Raw genomic sequence first — 20,489 nt, forward strand, 5'->3', positions numbered from 1 at the left:
CCTGAAGGGTACTTCCACTCACGCCTCCTCTACTCACCTGGCTGTCCTGGATGATCTGGACGAGCCCATCGGAAACCAGCCCGCCTCCACCAGGAGCAAACCCAGCAGCGTCCACAGCAAAATCAGCTACCACGGCAGCCTGCGGCGGTCTCGCGATGACAGGTGCGCGCGCTGGAAAACGTCCGCCGCCACGTCGGAAGCATCCCTTGTCGTCACCGCTTTATTTTTACTTTTGTCATATTAGAAGCGACGCGGTCGTCTACAGAGGAGTGGAGCAGCGCAGTTTCCACGGCAGCACGCCGCGCCTCGACCACCCGTTGTCAACGCACGGAAGCCAGAGGGACGTGACCGAGGCCACGCCGCCTCTCATCACGCACGGATCCACGGCGAGTGAGGGTCGCGTCGCCGACAATGACGGCACCAGCGCCTAACGACTGCAAGGTAGTCTTCACTAGGACATATTGAACGCGTGTTACGCACACACATACATACGTTCTTAATGTAAACAATCCTAAATACTAATTCCTTAATGACATTAAAAATGAGAACGTTTCAGACTGGACTATAGTGAGTTGTTGGTAAACTTACCGTCATTTGTACAAGGACCTAATGTGAACATGTGGACCTCTTTGTGTTACTTTGTCAACTATTTTTATACTGTGAACTGTTTGTGCGTGCGGGTCTGGGTATGTCTGTGTGTGTGTGGATGTGAGTATGAGAAACAAGATTTAAAATGTTGAGTTGTATAGAAAATATGATTTTTTTTTGCACTAAAGCATCTGTTTTGCAAACATTACAGGTGAATCTAAAATAAGAATCACTTTTTTTGCATGAACTTGAATTTCAGTTTGCATCGGCTTGATTATGAGCATTTGCCAATACAGTGATACTTTGTCTTATGAACTTAATTGGTTCCCAGACAGTGTGTAAGTCAAAAAGTGTGTATCCCAAAAATTCCTTTCCCATAGGAAACCATTAAAATGAGAATAATCCGTTCCCATGTCCCCATTAAACATAATTTTCTACTTTCTAATGTTCTAAGCCTTAAAACTACACAAAATATACCTTATTTTATGTATAATAAATGTGCTATGGTATTATAATTAAAGAAATAAACTGTACTATATAATAAAGTCGTTTTATTTACCTTTGTGATGGTCGTTGATGGGTTGATGGAATGGAGTCGCCGGTTTCCGCAGCATTAAACGCTTGTTGAGGAACGTAACCTTCTTCTTTTACCATCTTGAGGAATGATCCCTTGTAGGTGCTTTCTCTGCGATCATTTTATCTAGTTCCTCATCAATTGTGTTCTGTTTAGCTGGGTTGATAGCTTTTTGCATTAAGTGTACAGATGGCTTGTGCGGGTTGTTTGTGAAGCCTGATTGATGGGATATTTTAACCTTGCAGTCTACACTCTGCCTTTGAACTATCAAAGTTGAAACTCTCTCACTGTCGTCTGCCTGTCTCTTTAATGTTTAAACCACCTCCCCTCACTGCTGCGTTCTTGACCAATCACGTGGCTTTAACCGAAGACTGGGGCGGAGGTTAGAGGACAAAAACAGTTGGCTGCCATTTTTCTGTTAGAAGAACGGGCTCGTTTGCGAACAACACATCAGCTCCGTGTGTATCCTGAAAAATAGTTTGTATGCAAAGGTAAAATTTTCAGAAATTTAACATTCGTAAACTAAAAAGTTCATAAGGCAAGGGGTTTGTAAACCGAGGTATCACTGTACTGCGTTAGGGGGGAGGACAAAATAGCGCACCCAAATTGTCTTAAATATCTTCATTTTTCTGTTTAAATAAAAGTATATAAATATCATAACTTTGTAATATGGCTGATTGTCAGCAGTGGTTTGAAAGCAGCTGAATATAATTTAAAAATTACTTTATTCTTGGCTTTAGAAAAAAAATACAATTCACATCATCTTCTGTCAATACCGTTTCGCTGGAAATCATCAGAGATTACCCCAATCTAAATAAATTAAGAGTATTGTGAAAGTGAAATTTAAATTTGAAAATAATGTAAATAAGAACCAACCAAAAATGATTTGTAATATAGAAACTAGATTTAACGGTGTCACTTTTGAAATCAATCAATGGCAATGTATGAACGTGTCTGTCATTTACTGAGATGCACCTTTCAATAGAAGTTTTTTCCCTCGAAACGGTGCAACACGTTGACAGCTTTTGCGACTACTTTATTATTTAAGTTGTGCAAGCTGCTTTTATTTGATCGTGTGTTATCACACAATGTAAATATGCCTCTTTGTTCATGGGAACCTACCTCGCCTGTGTGATCAATCATGTGTGCTCCTATCAATATCATGTGTTGTCCTTTACGTAACCCAACTTTCCTTCCTTCCTTCCTTCCGCCTGAAAACACTTTCACTCGTCTTGTTTTTTACCTATAGTGGAGCATCAGTAGTTTTACTGACATTCAAAATAAAATTTCTAAAACATAACATGGATGTCCAGATGTCATATAATGAAGGACAAATGTGGTTGTATGAAATGTTCATGTCACATTGGATTAGAAACTTTCCCGTGACATTGTAAATGAAAATCACTTCTGTTTGTGTTTTAATTTATTTGCGGTTTGTAACTGCTTTAACTACTTTTACATGCTGTTTAATAAACTTTTTTATGGACTTTAATACTTTCACACTTGTACTTTGAATTACTGTGATTTATGTCCTATTTTATTTACTGTTTGGTGTATTATTATATACAATTTAGCTTTTTGATTAGGAAAAAAAAACAATGGTGAGACAAGACCCCACTCAACAAAAAAAAAATCAGCAAGTGTTGTTGATTAACTCATTCACTGCTAGACATGCAAAAATGTGTCCACTCTAGTGCCAGGGTTTTTGTCATTTTTACTCAAATTCCAGGACCCACAGAATATTGAGTTTTGGGACCTACATAAACATTCAATGCAGCGTTAGAAACCTTAGACTCTCTTCTGTCTTCATCAGAAAAAAATGAGTTAATTCCTAAATTATATTTGTCTGTAGTTATATGAGCTTGAAATGATGAGGGCGGCTGTCCAAAATATTGGTTTAACAACAGCTGAAGCTGGAACAAAGCGCTAGCATGGAAAAAAGGGAAATGCTGTCCCCTTGTGGAAGGGAAAATCATTGCCAGAGGCCATGGCCAGCGCTTTATCGGCACCCAAACAAGAAAAAAAAAACAAAACCTGAACAAATTCGGGAATGGCGCTCTACATTATATTTTCAATTCCTGAATAAATTCGTGAATGAGTTAAATATAGTTACATTTTTTTAATACAAATACTGTACTGTTGTACTCCTCGTTCAACAATGCATGTTCACAGATAAAATCAATAATTTCCCACCAAAGCTTCCACTGACATTACCACAACTCAAGGCCCAGCTCCGGACTGTTCCCGCTTTCGGCGGACGATTGCGGCGATGTCATGTTTGAGGGCGGACACGCTTTGTTCCAGTTGCTCCGAGAAGTCCTTCAGCAGACCGTTATGTTCTTCCACAAAGAGACGGAGTTCCGGCAGGTTACACGACTCCTGCAAAAACGCACAGCGGAAAACGAGCGGTGGCGGCTAACATGCTGCATGAAAGGCTGCCGGTACGTACGCTGGGGCTGCGTCTCCGCAGACTCTGCAGCTGACCCCGGACGGCGGTCATGTTGTGGTAGAACTGCTTCAGCGAGCGGGCCAACTCGGCGTCACAACTGGGCCGAAGAGAGTGGCCCCTCCCACCGTCGCCACCTACAGGACAGATTTGACATAGCGAATACAGGCATTTTTTTTTAATTTTTATTTTTGTGACTGTTACCGTTGGTGGCCGTGTTGAGTTGTTCTCTTAAACGTTGATTCTCCTTCACCAGGTGGCTGTTGACTCTTTTCTGTTCTTCAAGGTCCCTCTGAAGTCTTATCCTTGGACCGTTAAGCTCTAGGTCATCTGCAGGCTGCGTCTTAAAGGACAACTGACACCATTTTGTTGTTTCCTAACTGACATCACAAAAACGTTTTATAGCATCTAAAATACCCAAAACACATAGGCTGATATTTTTAGTCAAATGAAAAACACCAATAAAAATGACCTAGTGTCCCAAAACTACTTCAAAATGACTTCAGAAAGTTTCAGTTTCAGAAGGTCCCGCCCCCTTGTTCGTGACGTCACGCCAGGACATCTTCCCTCGCTCTAGAATCAAAACAATGGCTTCGGATTCAAAGAAGATGCTTTCTTGTTACTCATCCAGTTATGAATATGATTCAAATAGTTCTGAAGAGGAAAGCATAAATGCTTGCAATTGATTAAAGAAGTCCTTCCAGATCAATTGAGCCGTCAGGACTCCAATGTAGCGTCCCAGAAAAAGCACAAGATGGCGCCCAAGCTCCGTTGAAAAATGGGCTGATTTGTCTGCTGGGAATTTGTGTCAACTCGTATCAAATAGTAGTCTTGGTGCAACACACAGCGATTCACCATCACATTATTTATGTGTTTTCCTTCTAATTTTGCCATCAACACGAAGTTTTCAGACCAAACAAAGTACCCAAAATGCATTGTGTGTCGCTTTCTCGGTCAGGGGCGTTCCTGACGTGACGTCACGTCAGGACTCGACACCAACTCAAAAACAAGACTTCCTGAATTTAGCGCGAGTCTTAAAACGTAAAATATAGCTATATGCGGTGGAATCTTTGTAAAATACGCTCAGTCGAAATCATTTGAAGTGATTTTACAAATTATGGACTTGTCCGAAGTAGTCGGTTGTCCTTTAAATGTGTAATCAAGGCATCCATTCATTCATTTTTCTGTAGCGGTCGTCCTCATTCGAGTTAAGGCGTGACTCTAAAACGTTCGTTTTCTAGCTACAATTATACTAACGTGTTACTTTTCCCACTAGTTCACAAACTAACGTTACTCTTCAAAGTTGCATATCGTCAGTGTGATGTTTAGTTACTTTAATAAGAAAGCCTGAACTTTATCTGGGAAACAGATTGGACATGCAACAAAACATTACTATTCATAAAATACAGAAGGACACCCAATTTTGAACACTGAAGGCATGTAACTTATAATAAGCAATAAACTGATATCTTTAGACTAATTGCGGGAGAAAAATTAAAAAAATAAACTCACGTTATCAGGCAAGCCACTGTGATCGATGACGAATATGCCGTCTGTGTTCACTCTAGCGCCCTCTGCTGGCGATACCAAGCAAGTGCAGCCTTCTGTGAGAAACAATTTTTTTCCATCAAAAACATGATTAACTTCCTCTCCAAAAAAAACGTTTTGAGTCCAAAATAAATTACATATTTCAATAACCCATCCTTTAAAACAAAAAAAAATCCTCAGTCACCGCGTCATGCTCACACCTTGAAGCCCCCAAAGCTCCAAAAGCATAGCACTGCTCTGAAGGTGATTGAGGAGCTGCTGGGAGACGTGAAAAGAGGCAAAGTGCACTTTGTAATGCAACACGGGATTGATGTGGTTCCATACAGCTGTCGTGTAGAGACGACCAACGCCGTCCAAGAGACTGAACCTATTACACGCAACAACAAAAAACATATCCACATCCATTTGGCATTCTATAATCTCAAGCTGTCAATCACTCTTGTGTGTTTGACTTGTGTGTTTTTTTTTTGTGTGGGGGAGGGGGGGGGCAAAAACGCCTTACTCTACAGTCGTTTTTTTTCTGGCTAAAAACACCTTAGGATATATGGTTGTTTTTTTGCGGCAAAAACGGCCTACATGGTGGTTTGTTTGTTTTTTGCGCCAAAAACACCTTAGGATACATGGTTGTTTTTTGTGCCAAAAACGGCTTACTATATACATGGTGGGTTTTTTGGGGCTAAAATAACCTTAGTATACATGGGTGTTTTTTTTTGTGGCAAAAACGGCTTACTATACATGGTCGTTTTTTTTCGGGCTAAAATAACCTTAGTATACATGATTGTTTTTTTTTTTCAGCTAAAAACACCTTACTATACATGGTCGTTTTTTTCCGCTAAAAACGCCTTACTGTACGTGGTCGATTTCTTTGGTGAAAAACACCTTACTATACATGGTCATTTTTTTCGGCTATAAACGCCTTGCTATACAGGGTCGTTTTTTTCGACTATAAACGCCTTACTATACATGGTCGTTTTTTTTTTAGCTAAAAACGCCTTACTATACATGGTCGTTTTTTCAGGCCAAAAAACACCTTACTATATATGGTTTTTTTCAGCGAAAAACGCCTTACTATACATGGTCGTTTTTTTCAGCTAAAAACACCTTACTATACATGGTCGTTTTTTTCGGCTAAAAACGCCTTACTATAGATGGTTGTTTTTTTTTGGCTAAAAACGCCTTACTATACATGGTCGTTTTTTTTCTGCGAAAAACGCCTTACTATATGTGGTTGATTTTTTTTTTTGCAAAATCACCTTACTATACATGGTCGTTTTTTTTCTGGCAAAAAAGGCCTTACTATACATGGTCGTTTTTTTTTTCGGCTAAAAATGCCTTACTATACATGGTCTTATTTTGGCTAAAAACGGCTTATATACATGGTCGTTTTTTTTCGGCTAAAAACGCCTTACTATACATGGTCGTTTTTTTTCTGGCAAAAAAAGGTCTTGCTATACATGGTCATTTTTTTTGGCCTAAAAATGCCTTACTATACATGCAATTTTTTTCGGCTAAAAACGCCTTACTATAGATGGTTGTTTTTTTCGGCTAAAAACGCCTTACTATAGATGGTTGTTTTTTTCGGCTAAAAACGCCTTACTATAGATGGTTGTTTTTTTCGGCTAAAAATGCCTTACTATACATGGTCTTTTTTTGGCTAAAAACGGCTTATATACATGGTCGTTTTTTTTCTGCGAAAAACGCCTTACTATATGTGGTTGATTTTTTTGGCGAAATCACCTTACTATACATGGTCGTTTTTTTTCTGGCAAAAAACGCCTTGCTAAACATGGTCGTTTTTTTCGGCCTAAAAATGCTTTACTATACATGCTCTCTTTTTTCAGCTTAAAAACGTCTTACATGGTCGTTTTTTCGGGCTAAAAATGCCGTACTATAGATGCTAATTTTTTTTCGGCTAAAAACGCTTTACTATACAGGGTTGTTTTCTTCGGCTAAAAATGCATGACTATCCATGGTCTTTTTTGGGCAAAAAACGCCTTGCTATACATGGTCGTTTTTTTCGGCCTAAAAATGCCTTACTATACATGCTATTTTTTTTTCAGCTAAAAACGCCTTACTATAGATGGTCGTTTTTTTCGGCTAAAAACGGCTTACTATAGATGGTCGTTTTTTTCGGGCTAAAAATGCCTAACTATACATGCAATTTTTTTTCGGCTAAAAACGCCTTACTAAACATGGTTGTTGTTTTTTTTCAGCTAAAAACGCCTTACTATACATGGTCGTTTTTTTCAGCTAAAAACGCCTTACTATACATGGTTGGGTTTTTTTTTCTGCGAAAAACACCTTACTATACGTGGTTAATTTTTTCGGCGGAAAACACCTTACCATACATGGTCGTTTTTTTCGGCTAAAAACGCCTTGCTATTATTGGACGCTTTTTTTTTCTGGCAAAAAAAGGCCTTGCTATACATGGTCCTTTTTTTGGGCCTAAAAATGCCTTACTATACATGCTATTTTTTTCAGCTAAAAACGGCTTACTATAGATGGTCGTTTTTTTGGGCTAAAAATGCCTTACTATACATGCTATTTTTTTTCGGCTAAAAACGCTTTACTATACATGGTCTTTTTTTTCCGGCTAAAAACGCATGACTATCCATGGTCTTTTTTTGGCAAAAAAGGCTTGCTATACTTGGTCGTTTTTTTTTTCAGCTAAAAACGGCTTACTATAGATGGTCGTTTTTTTGGGCTAAAAATGCCTTACTATACATGCTATTTTTTTTCGGCTAAAAACGCTTTACTATACATGGTCTTTTTTTTTCCGGCTAAAAACGCATTACTATCCATGGTCTTTTTTTGGCAAAAACGGCTTGCTATACTTGGTCGTTTTTTTTCAGCTAAAAACGGCTTATTATAGATGGTCGTTTTTTCGGGCTAAAAATGCCTTACTATACATGCTAATTTTTTTCGACTAAAAAAGCTTTACTATACATGCTATATTTTTTCGGCTAAAAACGCTTTACTATACATGGTCGTTTTTTTCGGCTAAAAACGCCTTACTATACATGATCGTTTTTTTTCAGGGTAAAAACGCCTAACTATACATGCTAAAAAAAATTTCGGCTAAAAACGCTTTACTATACATGGTCGTTTTTTTGGGCTAAAAACGCCTTACAATACATGGTCGTTTTTTTCGGCCTAAACATGCCTTACTATACATGCTAATTTTGTTCGGCTAAAAATCCCTTTCTATACATGGTTGTTTTTTCAGGCTAAAAACACCTTACTATACATGGTTGTTTTTTTCGGCAGAAAAACAACTGTTTTATTTTTTAATGCCAATCACCACGGTCGGAGTTACTCACAATAAGGTATGTTGATGGGCAAGTGGTTAGTGCAGTGGTTTACCGCTGTAGAGGTGCAGGGTTCGAGTCCAGCGTATGCCTTTTTTCAGGTAACACCTTGCTACATGGTGGTTTTATTCACCGAAAAACGCCATACTATATACATACCTTACTATATTGGGGTTTTTTTAGGGCTAAAATGCCTTACTATACTTGGTCATTTTTTTTTCAGACAAAAAAACGGCTTACTATACATGGTCGTTTTTTTACAGATTAAAACATCTTACTTTACGTGGTCAATTTTTTGGCTAAAAACGCCTTACCATACATGGTCTTTTTTTAAAAAAAAAAACGCCTTGCTATACATAGTCGTTTTTTTCGGGCTAAAAATGCCTTACTATATATGCTAATTTTTTGGTCTACATGGTCTTTTTTTTCGGCTAAAAACGCATGACTATCCATGGTCTTTTTTTGGCAAAAAACGGCTTGCTATACATGGTCGTTTTTTTCGGCTAAAAACGCCTTCCTATGCATGGCCTTTTTTTCGGCCTAAAAATGCCTTACTATACATGCTATTTTTTTTTCAGCTAAAAACACCTTACTATAGATGGTCGTTTTTTTTTTTTTTTTTGCTAAAAACGCCTTACTATACATGGTCGTTTTCTTCAGCTAAAAACGCCTTACTATGCATGGTCTTTTTTTGGGAAAAAAAACGCCTTACTATACATGGTCGTATTTTTCGGCTAAAAACGCCTTACTATACATAGTGGTTTTTTCAGGCTAAAAATGCCTTACTATACATGCTAATTTTTTTCGGGTAAAAACGCTTTACTATACATGGTCTTTTTTTTCGGCTAAAAACGCATGACTATCCATGGTCTTTTTTTGGAAAAAAAATGCCTTACTATACATGGTGGTTTTTTTTCAGCAAAAAAACGCCTTACTATACATGGTCGTGTTTTCTGGCTAAAAATGCCTTACTTTACATGCTAATTTTTTTCCGGCAAAAAACGCATGACTATCCATGGACTTTTTGGGGAAAAAAAACGCCTTGCTATACATGGTTGTTTTTTTCGGCCTAAAAACGCCTTCCTCTACATGGTCTTTTTTTTTTGTTAAAAACGCCTTACTATACATGGTCTTATTTTTCGGATAAAAACGCATGACTATCCATGGTCTTTTTTTCGGGCTAAAATGCCTTACTGTACTTACTTGTTTTTTTCTGGCAAAAAAACGCCTTACATGGTCGTTTTTTTACAGATAAAAACACCTTACTATACGTGGTAAATTTTTTGGCTAAAAACGCCTTACTATACATGGAAGAACATTCAAACACCACACAATGAGACTCGTGGGGTTTTTTTTTCGGGCTAAAGACGTGGTTGTTTTTTTTTGCGCCTGACTATATGGTTGTTTTGTTTCCGGCTAAAATCGCCCTACTATACATGGTTGTTTGCGGCAAAAACGGCTTACGATAGTAAGTTGTTTTTTTCGGGCCAAAATCGCCTGACTTTACATGGTTGTTTTTTTCGGGCTGAAAACGCCATACATGGTTGGTTTTTTGGTTTGGTTTTTTGTTTGTTTTTTCGCACCAAAAACACCTTAGGATACATGGTTGTTGTTTTTTCGCGCCAAAAACGCCCTTATTATACATTGTCATTTTTTTTCGGGCTAAAATCACCTTACTATATATGGTTGTTTTTTTCGGGCTAAAATCACCTTACTATACATGGTTGTTTTTTTTCGGGCTAAAAACACAACTATACATAAGGCGTTTTTTGGGGGACAAAAACGTGGTGGTTTTTTATCGCGCCAAAATCGCCTGACTATACATGGTTGGGTTTTTTTTCGTGCTAAAATCGCCCGACATGGTTGTTTTTTGCGCCAAAAACGGCTTACGATGCATGGTCGTTTTTTCAGCCTAAAAACGCCATACTATTCATGGTGGTTTTTTTTTCACACCAAAAACACCTTACTATACATGGTCCTTTTTTTTCCAGGTGAAAATTTTACTATTCACTGTCTTTTTTTCTGGGAAAAAATGCTTTACTATAAATAGTCGTTATTTTCTGGCTAAAATCGTTTAATGGTAGTTTTTTTCGTGCCAAAAAAACGGCCACTATACATGGTCTTTTTTTTTACCGAAAAACGCCATACTGCACATGGTCGTTATTTTGTCAGCCTAAAAACGCCATGGTTGTTTTTTTTGGAACCAAAAACACCGTACTATACATGGTCGTTTTTTTTCAGGGAAAACACCCTACTCTCTATACATGCTCGTTTTTGGGGCTATATTTATGGTTATTTTTTCTGCTCAAAACACCTTATTTTCATGCTTGTTTTTTTTTTTACAGCTCAAATCGCCTCACGATACATGTTTTTTTGGGGGAGCTAGAAATGCCTTACTATACATAAATTTTTGTGGAGGCTTTAAACGCCTTCCAAAACAAGGTCGGGGGTGTGTCACTACATGATCACAAGCATCCATGTGGCAAACCCAATCTGAACGCCTCGATTGTGAGCGTTTCTTATCCAGCGCAGACCGAAACACTGCTCCACAACCAGCTGGACATCAAGACGGCGACCGAGCAGCTCGGACGGGTCAATGAGGATGTCGTCTTCACCCAGGGGCCTGAAAGGGTTGAAAGGATAATTGGAGGGTGTGATTTTGTTTTACAGGATTGGCAGTTGATATCTGACTGTGTGTGTGTGTGTGTGTGTGTGTGTGTGTGTGTGTGTGTGTGTGTGTGTGTGTGTGTGTGTGTGTGTGTGTGTGTGTGTGTGTGTGTGTGTGTGTGTGTGTGTGTGCGTGCGTGTGTGTGTGTGTGTGTGTGTGTGTGTGTGTTTGTGCGTACAATCCATCTGAGGTGCAAGGAATCAGCTTTACTTGCAGGATAGCCTCCTCACTACCCTCAGAGCCGAGCACCTTAGACGTATACATTATAATTAGTCATCAGTGTCATGATGATCCATATCGCAGTTGGCGAGCGTGCATGTGGTACCTCCAGTTGCTCGTCTACGGGAATACGAAAGGCCAGAGATTGGAGCCAAAGGTGAGCGGTGCCCAGGAGCAACGGCTCGACTGGATCCCAAAAAGGGTCTTTGTCTCTGGGCAGGAGGGCAGCATTCGAGAGGCCCTCTCCTGTCTAATAGTACTTCATTAGGCTCAAGTCATATTTGCTCCAGAAACATGCTCCAAAAAATGTGTTTTTCCTTCCAAAAAGGTTAAGGCGTCAAATTACGTGTTCGTCTTTCATCTCATCCAGATGTTGTTGGTAGATTTCTTCCATGAGAAATTTGCGGTTCACAAATTTTGCCTTCGACCACATCCATACCTAACAATTGAAGCATCAAAGAAACTTATTTCAATTATTTGAATATTAATAAATGCAGTTCATTTGCCTACATGTCCAGCTGTGCAAAAGTTGAATGCAGGCAGCCGGGCTTTTGTTGTTGCGTTTATTCTAGTTTTCCAAAAATCATTTAAAATGTTGTGTCTGTATTTAAGCCGTCAGGTTGCTTTTTTGAATGTTGACCATTTTTGTTTGGGAGCCTTTTACTGAGCGAGTTGCTTGTTCTGTAGCCACAAAGGGACAGATGTCTTCTTGTGCCGTTCCCAAGCCCGGATAAATACAGAGGGTTGTGTCAGGAAGGGCATCCGACGTAAAAGCTTGGCCAAAACAAACATGCGGATCAAACCTCTAAAGATGGAGGACACTGATTTGCTGTGGCGACCCCTTGAAGGGAAAAGCCGAAAGGAAAAGAAGAAAAGGGTAAGAATTACATATAAGAAAGAAGGAAACCTGTTGGGTGTGCTTGGAGGTGACTCTGCAAACAATCTCTTTCTCCAGGTCATGTCCTTTGGAGTCAGACAGCACCAGATTCTTAATCTCCAGTTTAAACTCCACACCCTGCAGACCAGACATATTCTGACTTCGTAAATTAGAAAAAGGGAAACTTTTGAAATATCCAGTACATCACAGGTGTCAAAGTAAAGGCCCGCGGGCCAAATCCGGCCCGCCACATCATTTTTTTTTTCGGCCCGCGAAAGCAAATCAAACTTGTTAAATTCCATGATGATTGCCAAAAACTGAGCCAAAATGTCATATTTTTGGATGTCAACCACAATAAAAGTCATTATTCTTGACTTCAGATTTGAAAACGAGTTATTCATTAATTTGCTGTGTACTCTATATGTAATATTTGAAGGGATTTAAACATTCTAATGGGTTCCCCAAATTCATAACGGCCCTCAAGAGGAAACCATAACTACAATGTGACCCGCGGCAAAAAATGACTTTGACACCCCTGCAGTACATGAATGTTCATGATTGTTTTTTCTCATCTACACCTCAACTGCTTTTTCATGGATTCTAGAGTTACCTTATTCAGTTCCTGACTCATCTGGTTGGCTTCAGCCAACAGAGGCATTAATTTGATGTAGTCATAAAAGACGGCTAGCAAACTCGGGTCTGTCTGAGAGGGATCGGTGCTGCTTTCACCTAAAAAAATTAGATTAAATCAAGTGTTTACCCCCCCCCCCAAAAAAAAAAATAAATAAATAAAAATAAAAAGTCATGATCCACATTCAGTTTTAGGTCCCCGGCTCACCCAAGTGGATGCCCTCAGCCGCAGCCAACTCTGATAGGAAGTAGTCATAGTCGTAGCAACTCCAGTCGTTAGCAACCCTCTCGGACGGAAATCCGATATAAAGGTAAGTGCAGTTGGAGCCGAGAATAAGTCGGTCCTGAATGGACCCCAACCAGACTGTCATGTCAGAATCACATGGACTAAATTGTCGGTAGCCTATGTGTTGACACCAACCAGGTGCTGCAGATCGGTGGTCTGAGAAACCGCTCTTCCATTGATGGTCACCTTGGAACCTGTTCGTGGGGTTAGCGTTACTCGTCGCTGTTTGTTCTTCAAGACGAGGTGCCGCTGTTGGATCCTGTTGGAAACACATAATGTCACACCTTGCTCACACAGGCTTTGTGTGAGTGAGCATCATCCGTACCCTAAACCCTTGATGGAGATGGATCCCGGCCCGGCGTCATTGAGGCCAATTTCCCACTCGCCTGTAAAACCCACATTGTCAATTGAGCGGTCAGAAGGGTTTGTATGAATGATGAATGATGTTCCACCAGATGTGCAAAAATGTGTCCACTCCAGTGTCATTTTCACTCAAATTCCAGGACCCACAGAATATTGAGTTTCAGGACTACATAAACATTCAATGCAGCGTAAGAAAGCTTTCATCAGAAAAATAGTTAATTCCTAAATTATTATGGGTCTGGAGTTATCTGAGCTTGAAATGAGGGTGGCTGTCCAAAATACAATGCAATAAATACATAATGGTCTATATAGGGCTTTTACAACAGCTGAAGTTGTAACAAAGTACTGTACTAACATGGAAAAAGGGAAGAGGTCTGACCAGCGCTTTATCAGCACCCCCGCAAGAAAAACCAAAACCTGAACAAATTTGGAACTGGCGCTACGTGCCATATTTTCAATTCCCAAATAAATTCGCGAAAGGCAGTGAATGAGTTAAAGTGAGTTTTCGTGACTTTTCCTGAAATTGAAATTTATTTAGGTTTTGATTGGTATAAAAATGGCATTTGACTTTTAACTCATTCACTGCCATTGCAGAGTCCTACAATTTGAGTGAAAATGACAAAAACCCTGGCACTGGCGTGGACAAATTTTTGCACATCGTCTGGCAGTTTATGAAGAGTGAGTGCCATCCAGGTTATAGTATAAAAGATAGATAGACAAAACATTACTGACCCTCCTGGATGAACAGCTTAATCACACCAGAGAGCTGAGCGTCTTCGTTGATGTTCAGGATGTAAGGATGCATCTGCATCATTCTTCTCTCCTGACACGCACGCATTTGAAACAGAATGAGACTGTGAAATGTGTGGGTGCATACATGAAAGCATGTACCTGTGTGATGTTGGCATACTGCTGCTCCCAATCCCTTAGCGCCTCCTGGAGATGTTGTTCCCACAAAGTGTGAATGGTTCTGATTTGTAGCTCATTGTGTGTCAGCAGCTGACGGAGCTCCTCTGAGCACGCACACAAATAAACGATCAAACACTTGTGGCATTCTTTTTCATGTTCAAGTCAACAGGGCGGTTTGCTTACTGGTTTCGCCATTGGCGCTGCGTCCGTCGTGGCCGAGTCGACTCAGTCGTTGCATCAGCCTGGCGTTCTCAGCTTTGAGTTCTTTAACCAGACGCTCTGTGGGGCGCTCGTTCACCACTGGGCGGTTCTGGATGTGTTTTGCCCTGAAAATCAGTGTTCAAGTCATTCACTGCCAAACATGCAAAATGTGTCCACTCCGGTGCCAGGGTTTTTGTCATTTTCACTCAAATTCCAGGACCCACAGAATATTGACTTTTAGGACTACAGAAACATTCAATGCAGCGTCAGAAACCTAAGACTCCCTTCTTTCATCATGAAAAACAGTTAATTCCTAAATTATATGGGTCTGGAGTTATATGACCTTGAAATGGGGGTATCAGTCCAAAATACAATGCAATACATACATATTGGTTTATATAGCGCTTTAACAACAGCTGAAGCTGGAACAAAACGCTAACATGGAAAAAAGTGAAATGCTGCCCTGTGATGGAAGGGAAAAAACATTGCCAAAGACCTGAGATGGCTTTATCACCATCTCACCCCTCCCCCCAAGAAAAACCAAAACTCGAACAAATTTGGGAATGGCGATCTATGTCATATGTTCAATTACCGAATAAATTCCGGAATGGTAGTGAATGACTTAATACTAAATAAATAAATAAATAAATAAATAAATAAATACATACATACATACATACATACATACATACATACATAAATGAACAATGGCATCATACAAGTCAAAAAGTTAAAATATTAGCATGTTCAACAAAGAAATGAGTTAAACAAAACAATATTTTTGAGTTGGTTCAAATCAAACAAGTCAATCCCTTTTTTTCCCAGCAATTTTGACACAAATTTCTCACTCAGAACAAAGATGTATTTTTTCCAGTAATAAACTGTAAAGCAAAGATCATGCCATTCTAAGTGTCTTCAAGGCTCCGGTGCCTTCGAGCAAGGCACCCGATTGAATCAAAAGCTTCTTATGGGTTTTGTCATTGTACCTCTCAGCATAGCGAAGTGTGGACAGAGACTCCTCGTAGCAGATGTCAGCAGGGCTCAGAGTGGCAATCTAAATAAAGAGGAAGAATTGGACCCACTCGAGTTCATTTCGAACACAATAATGGCGCGTTAGTGTCACCATAACGGTCCGGCTGTTTCCCCCCAAAGCAGATTGCAGCAGTTTTGTGAGAACTGAATCCCTGTAGGGAACATGCACCGCCTTCCTACCCACAGTCATGTCAGCGAGGGCGCTGCAAGCAAGAAGATGTACGTCAAACAAAGAGATTTGGATAAAATGATTAAATGAATGTGCTTTTCCCACCTGATGACGTTGCCCAAAGTGGTGAGGCTCAGGTTGATGGACAACCCCTCTTTGAGTCGGTCGGCCTCGGACGACGCCGATCTCTGACGCTCGCTTCCTGCCAGGTCTACCAGGTTAATGTTGGACTGTTTGGTCACGCTCTCTTTAGGTAAGATCTTCACATCAAGTTCATATCAGCAACAAAGTACATTATTTGGGAGGAATAATTTTTAAAAATATGTATTTTGATATTTATTTGGTAATTTGTTCATGGACGCCACCTGTTTGAGTTGGAGCACAATAAGCATGTGTGAGCGGCTGCTGTTTGTGTTCATGTGCGTGGCCGCGGTGGTTCTGGTTCTGGTGCCTTGCTCCATCAGCTGCTCCACCTACAGCACATGAGAATATTTCGGGTGCCTTTAGATTTATCATTTTTTTTAGAAAAGTACAGACGAAAAAATGAGTGTATTTCAGCCACCTGTGCTGCACTATCGCAAGGGACTGTACGCAGACCCTCCACATAGAAGCCTCTGTGCTGCTCCTCTCGAACCCGCAGGCCCCCAGGAGGACGAGAACCACGGAATAGCAGATCCACCACCTGATAAGATGTGAAGTTTGCAAAAGGAGGTAATTTGCTAAAATAAAGGCATTACAATGAAAAAGAGAATAATGTAATGAATAATGTAAGACGTGCTTAAATGGACGAGGACCGACAGGGTCTAAGACGGAAGGGTACCCGGGATGCGGAGTTGGGTAAATTATCATTCTTTTGACAGTGCTAATATGATCTCAGTATTCTTTAAAAATCTTTTTTTAACAAATGTTTGCAGTAATTCGGAAAAGAATGTTAAAAAACAACCTTGGAAAATGAGCCACATGCTGCTTTGCCAAATGAAGACTTCCAGTCAGTCACTGCTCCACTAAATTTCGATGACATATACCGGTCAACCTTGGCTAATTGCTGCCCTTATAAATGATTACAATTCCCGTATAAAAGTTGTAGGACGGCGTACATTATTTGAAATGCTAAAAAAAAATGCGAACACAAACAGATACACAGACAGCTTACCGCAAATGCGCACGTTATGCTTTTATCAATCTGACCGTATGCAGCGATGAAAAAAATATATCTGATTGCCGTGACAATAGTAGCGATCAGCAGCAGCATTGTTGTTGGCTACCAGCAGTTGAGATGAACTGGATTTCACTCAAAATGGTCTTTGTAAGATCGGTTCACAATTGTTTTTTCCCCTATAAAAATTGTAGTACGCCATCGATGAGAAGGTTTCTTCAGCCGTCATCTGTACAAAAGTGAAGGTTTCGGACGTTTCGCCTCCTATCCAAGAGACTTCGTCAGCGAACTAAAGTTTTAGTTCTGTTCCGTACTTCAGAAAGTTTTAGTTCGCTGACGAAGTCTCTTGGATAGGAGGCGAAACGTCCGAAACCTTCACTTTTGTACAGATGACGGCTGAAGAAACCTTCTCATCGATGGACCACTCCTGTACGACTGAGAGCTTACACAGATGTAGTACGCCATACATATTTGAAATGATTTAAAAGAAGTATAAAATACGGGAAAACATATAAGTATGACATGACCACAACTTTCTCTGCCTGATTATGTCGGATAGCATTTTAAATCAATTAGGTTCTTGCCCTGACCGTACCATCATCATCCATATACGTACTTCAGAAGAACAACAAAACATGTTACCATGTCAACATCACACCTTATTTTACCTGCTCATTGTAGATTTCCAACATACTGAAGAAGACCTGTGATGAGATCAAAGATGAGGACATTTAGAGGAAACAGCTACGGACAGATACAGTATATATATTAATATGGACATAATTACCTGGCACTGTCTAGTGTCCTGGTTTTCTTTAATGGCCTCAAAGAGTCGCTCACACAGTTTAGGAACAAGGCCTTCATTGGGCTTGTAACCCACCATGGAGTAACTTTTGCCAGAGCCAGTCTGTCCGTAAGCCAGCAGGGTGGCGTTGTAACCCTGCACACACATCAATGGATCTTGTGTGTACATTACATGTTTGATTCCGAAAGAGATGTTTGATACCTGGAGTGAATTCTGTAATATTCCTTCCCCAAGGTCCTGGAACACACATTCCTGAGGGGGAAAACAACAGCTTAAAGTAAGCACTGATTCACTTCCTTTACTTGAGTCAACAGTTTTTTTAAACATGTACATCCAATACCATTTTGATAGCAGAAAAACAACATCTCTCGAGTTTTACTTCTTTTATTAACTTAAATGGTGCTTGTAGTTAGAAGATGGGGACAAATCGTTAGAGTTAGCTACTGAGTTCTCACAGCTGTGGATGTTTTGCGAACACTAATTTAAAAAAATGCTTGATTATTGCAAAAATATTTTTTAAACGGCAGACATTGGACCTTTTTAAACTGAAACAAGGCAACGCAACATGATACCACAATATGGTACCGCTCTTTTTCATCAGAATGGAATCTCTCAATGTTTACATCTTTTTTATGTTTGCATCTGTGGAAATTTACTAGTTTAGCAAATTACACCGGTCAACACATATTTAATCAGACACACAATTTTTTGTATGTTTTTCGCGGATAGAGAATCTGCCCTTTTTTGTGTTTTTCTTAAGCAGATCAAGTTTTCATGCCAATAATAAAAACAACACTTGTATATTTAATATAAATATTTATGCAAGTGGTGGATTTCTTTTGGGGGGATGTCATACCTATACATTACAGCGCTAGGTAAAATATGTATTGTGTTGTCTGTAAAGTCTTACTCTAAAAAGTAAAAACAAAATAGTCGTAGTAGTCGTAAGAGTAGTCGTAGTCGTAAAAAAGTAAAAAGTAAAAAAGTCAGCAGAATAATATGTATCCAAGTAAAGTACATACATTTGAAAAATCTTCTTTTGTGCAATACTTCCCACCACAGTTCTCAGGTACTCAATACAGTACTACTTACCTGGTCCGCGTAGCGCCCGCCCGCCTCCTCGGGAACGTAGAGGCCAGTGCGGTCCTGGACGACGTAGCCACTGTGGGACCAGTAAGCGTAGTCAAAACAGAAGGAGCGACGGCACTGAGAGTCGCGTGGGTCCTGGATGCTGATTGAACTCGCTGCCATGGTAACGATGCAGCGGCTGCCTGCATCTCTTTCCCTCTGTTGGCCAGGAGGACAGCGAGAGGCAAATATAAACAATGATTCTCGCTGGGTACCCCAATACTTCTGTTGTTTATCAGGGGCCTACAATTTGAACATTTGTTTTATGTGTTGCTAATCCCTTGCACGGTTATAGGTGACTGGAGCCTATCCCAAATGGCGTTAAGCAGGTTATACTTGGACATGTCGACAGCATATCACAGGGGACAACTAAACAAACATCCATTGAGAATGGCGAATGACCCCTGAGAATGGCGAATGACCCCTGTGCATGGCGTGATTGTGCTGTTGTAAAACACATTTCAAACTGAAACGAAGTTCAAAGAAAATTACCACCACATAGGTTGTAATTTTGTATTATTGTATCTACCAAGACAACCTAGGTCCTACGTTGTCTATGAAGTGTCAAGCAAGGTATCCCATGATATGCACCAGTGGAACATGGTATACACCATGTTATAAATACACGATAGGAGTTAGCAGAGCGAATGCTACTTAATGTTCGTGAAAATATTAAAAGACTGACCTTGTTGAAGGGTCGGACTCGAACAGCCACCTTGACACAGTCCCGGCAATGCATTGTTTATCTTTTCCGAGTGTAGGAATGAAACAGACGAGGATAAAAACGCGAACACACACACAGCCTTTTGTCCTGTCACATGCTGAATGAGACACAGGGTGATATGCAGGAAATAAGGAAATAAAGCATTCCTTGTACTAGTTACGCGCACATAATGCTATTTGTGTGTGTTGTTTCCATTTCTTCCTCCGTGCCTTGCTGATGAAGTTAACAAACAGATCGTTTTTCACTTTCACCGTGCCTGCCGGTTGCCAACATGAATCATTCATGCATGTGGGCGACATCATTGATGACAGGTCATTTTAGCATTTGTTGCCTGTCCCTACTTCCTAAGACTTAACCAGACATATTTGTGGTGCCCTTTATTATAACGACGCTTTATTTTCTAAATAAACGTTTTGTAATATCATAATTGTGTGGCAAGGGTTTTCACTCAAACATCACAGCTTTGAAAAATGTTACACTCCAATACCTTTACATTCGACAAGTGACATGGTCAAACAAGACAGAACGAGAAGGCCAAAACGTTATTTGCTATTATTTCAATCACGGTGGTTAGAATCCAGTGGCGGGCCGTGCATGTCACTCCTCGGCCTATAGTAGTGCTACGTCTGAATTATCAGCTGCGAGTGTGATATGACTACACGTCCACTAGAGGATACCGTTGGCCAGGAAATACCTTGTGACTTGAAGAAACTTCAGAAATACCGCCATTAAACTGTTCGAATGTTTACAATGAACGTGTGGATTCATGATAACCTCATACAATTGCAATAGTATTTGCTATTTTTGCTAGCTTCTGGCTGTCCGACCTTAATGATGTCCATCTATTCTTGAAAAGTC

The 20,489-nt window shown here is 40.0% G+C and overlaps 2 protein-coding genes across 2 annotated transcripts in view; one reads left to right on the forward strand and one right to left on the reverse strand.

Annotated features, from left to right (window-relative positions):
• The window catches only part of fzd3b (frizzled class receptor 3b), a 31,909-nt gene extending 29,255 nt beyond the window's left edge, over window positions 1-2,654 (forward strand). Inside the window, exons 9-10 of the mRNA XM_088992793.1 lie at window positions 8-162; window positions 245-2,654. Of these exons, the coding sequence (XP_088848919.1) occupies window positions 8-162; window positions 245-431 (342 nt within the window). The 3' untranslated portion in view covers window positions 432-2,654. The remainder of the gene's footprint in view (window positions 1-7; window positions 163-244) is intronic.
• A 112-nt stretch (window positions 2,655-2,766) lies between these two features.
• kif28 (kinesin family member 28) lies at window positions 2,767-19,722 on the reverse strand. The gene is made up of 27 exons (XM_088992797.1): window positions 19,593-19,722; window positions 18,872-19,066; window positions 17,981-18,031; window positions 17,762-17,914; window positions 17,643-17,678; window positions 16,381-16,500; window positions 16,184-16,291; window positions 15,924-16,078; window positions 15,741-15,852; window positions 15,604-15,671; window positions 14,600-14,742; window positions 14,399-14,520; window positions 14,240-14,330; window positions 13,470-13,530; window positions 13,280-13,403; window positions 13,067-13,202; window positions 12,839-12,957; window positions 12,259-12,366; window positions 11,698-11,790; window positions 11,458-11,601; window positions 11,311-11,381; window positions 10,953-11,087; window positions 5,357-5,523; window positions 5,121-5,212; window positions 3,813-3,951; window positions 3,612-3,745; window positions 2,767-3,541 (listed from the first exon to the last, which is right to left on the reverse strand). Exons 1-27 carry the CDS (start codon window positions 19,644-19,646, stop codon window positions 3,383-3,385), a joined length of 3,090 nt encoding a protein of 1,029 aa, XP_088848923.1. The 5' UTR covers window positions 19,647-19,722; the 3' UTR covers window positions 2,767-3,382.
• Between the last annotated feature and the right edge of the window lie 767 nt (window positions 19,723-20,489).

Source organism: Hippocampus bargibanti, linkage group LG03, assembly GCF_051943395.1.
Source record: "Hippocampus bargibanti isolate YZ-2025 linkage group LG03, ASM5194339v1, whole genome shotgun sequence".
Classification (NCBI taxonomy): Eukaryota; Metazoa; Chordata; class Actinopteri; order Syngnathiformes; family Syngnathidae; genus Hippocampus; species Hippocampus bargibanti.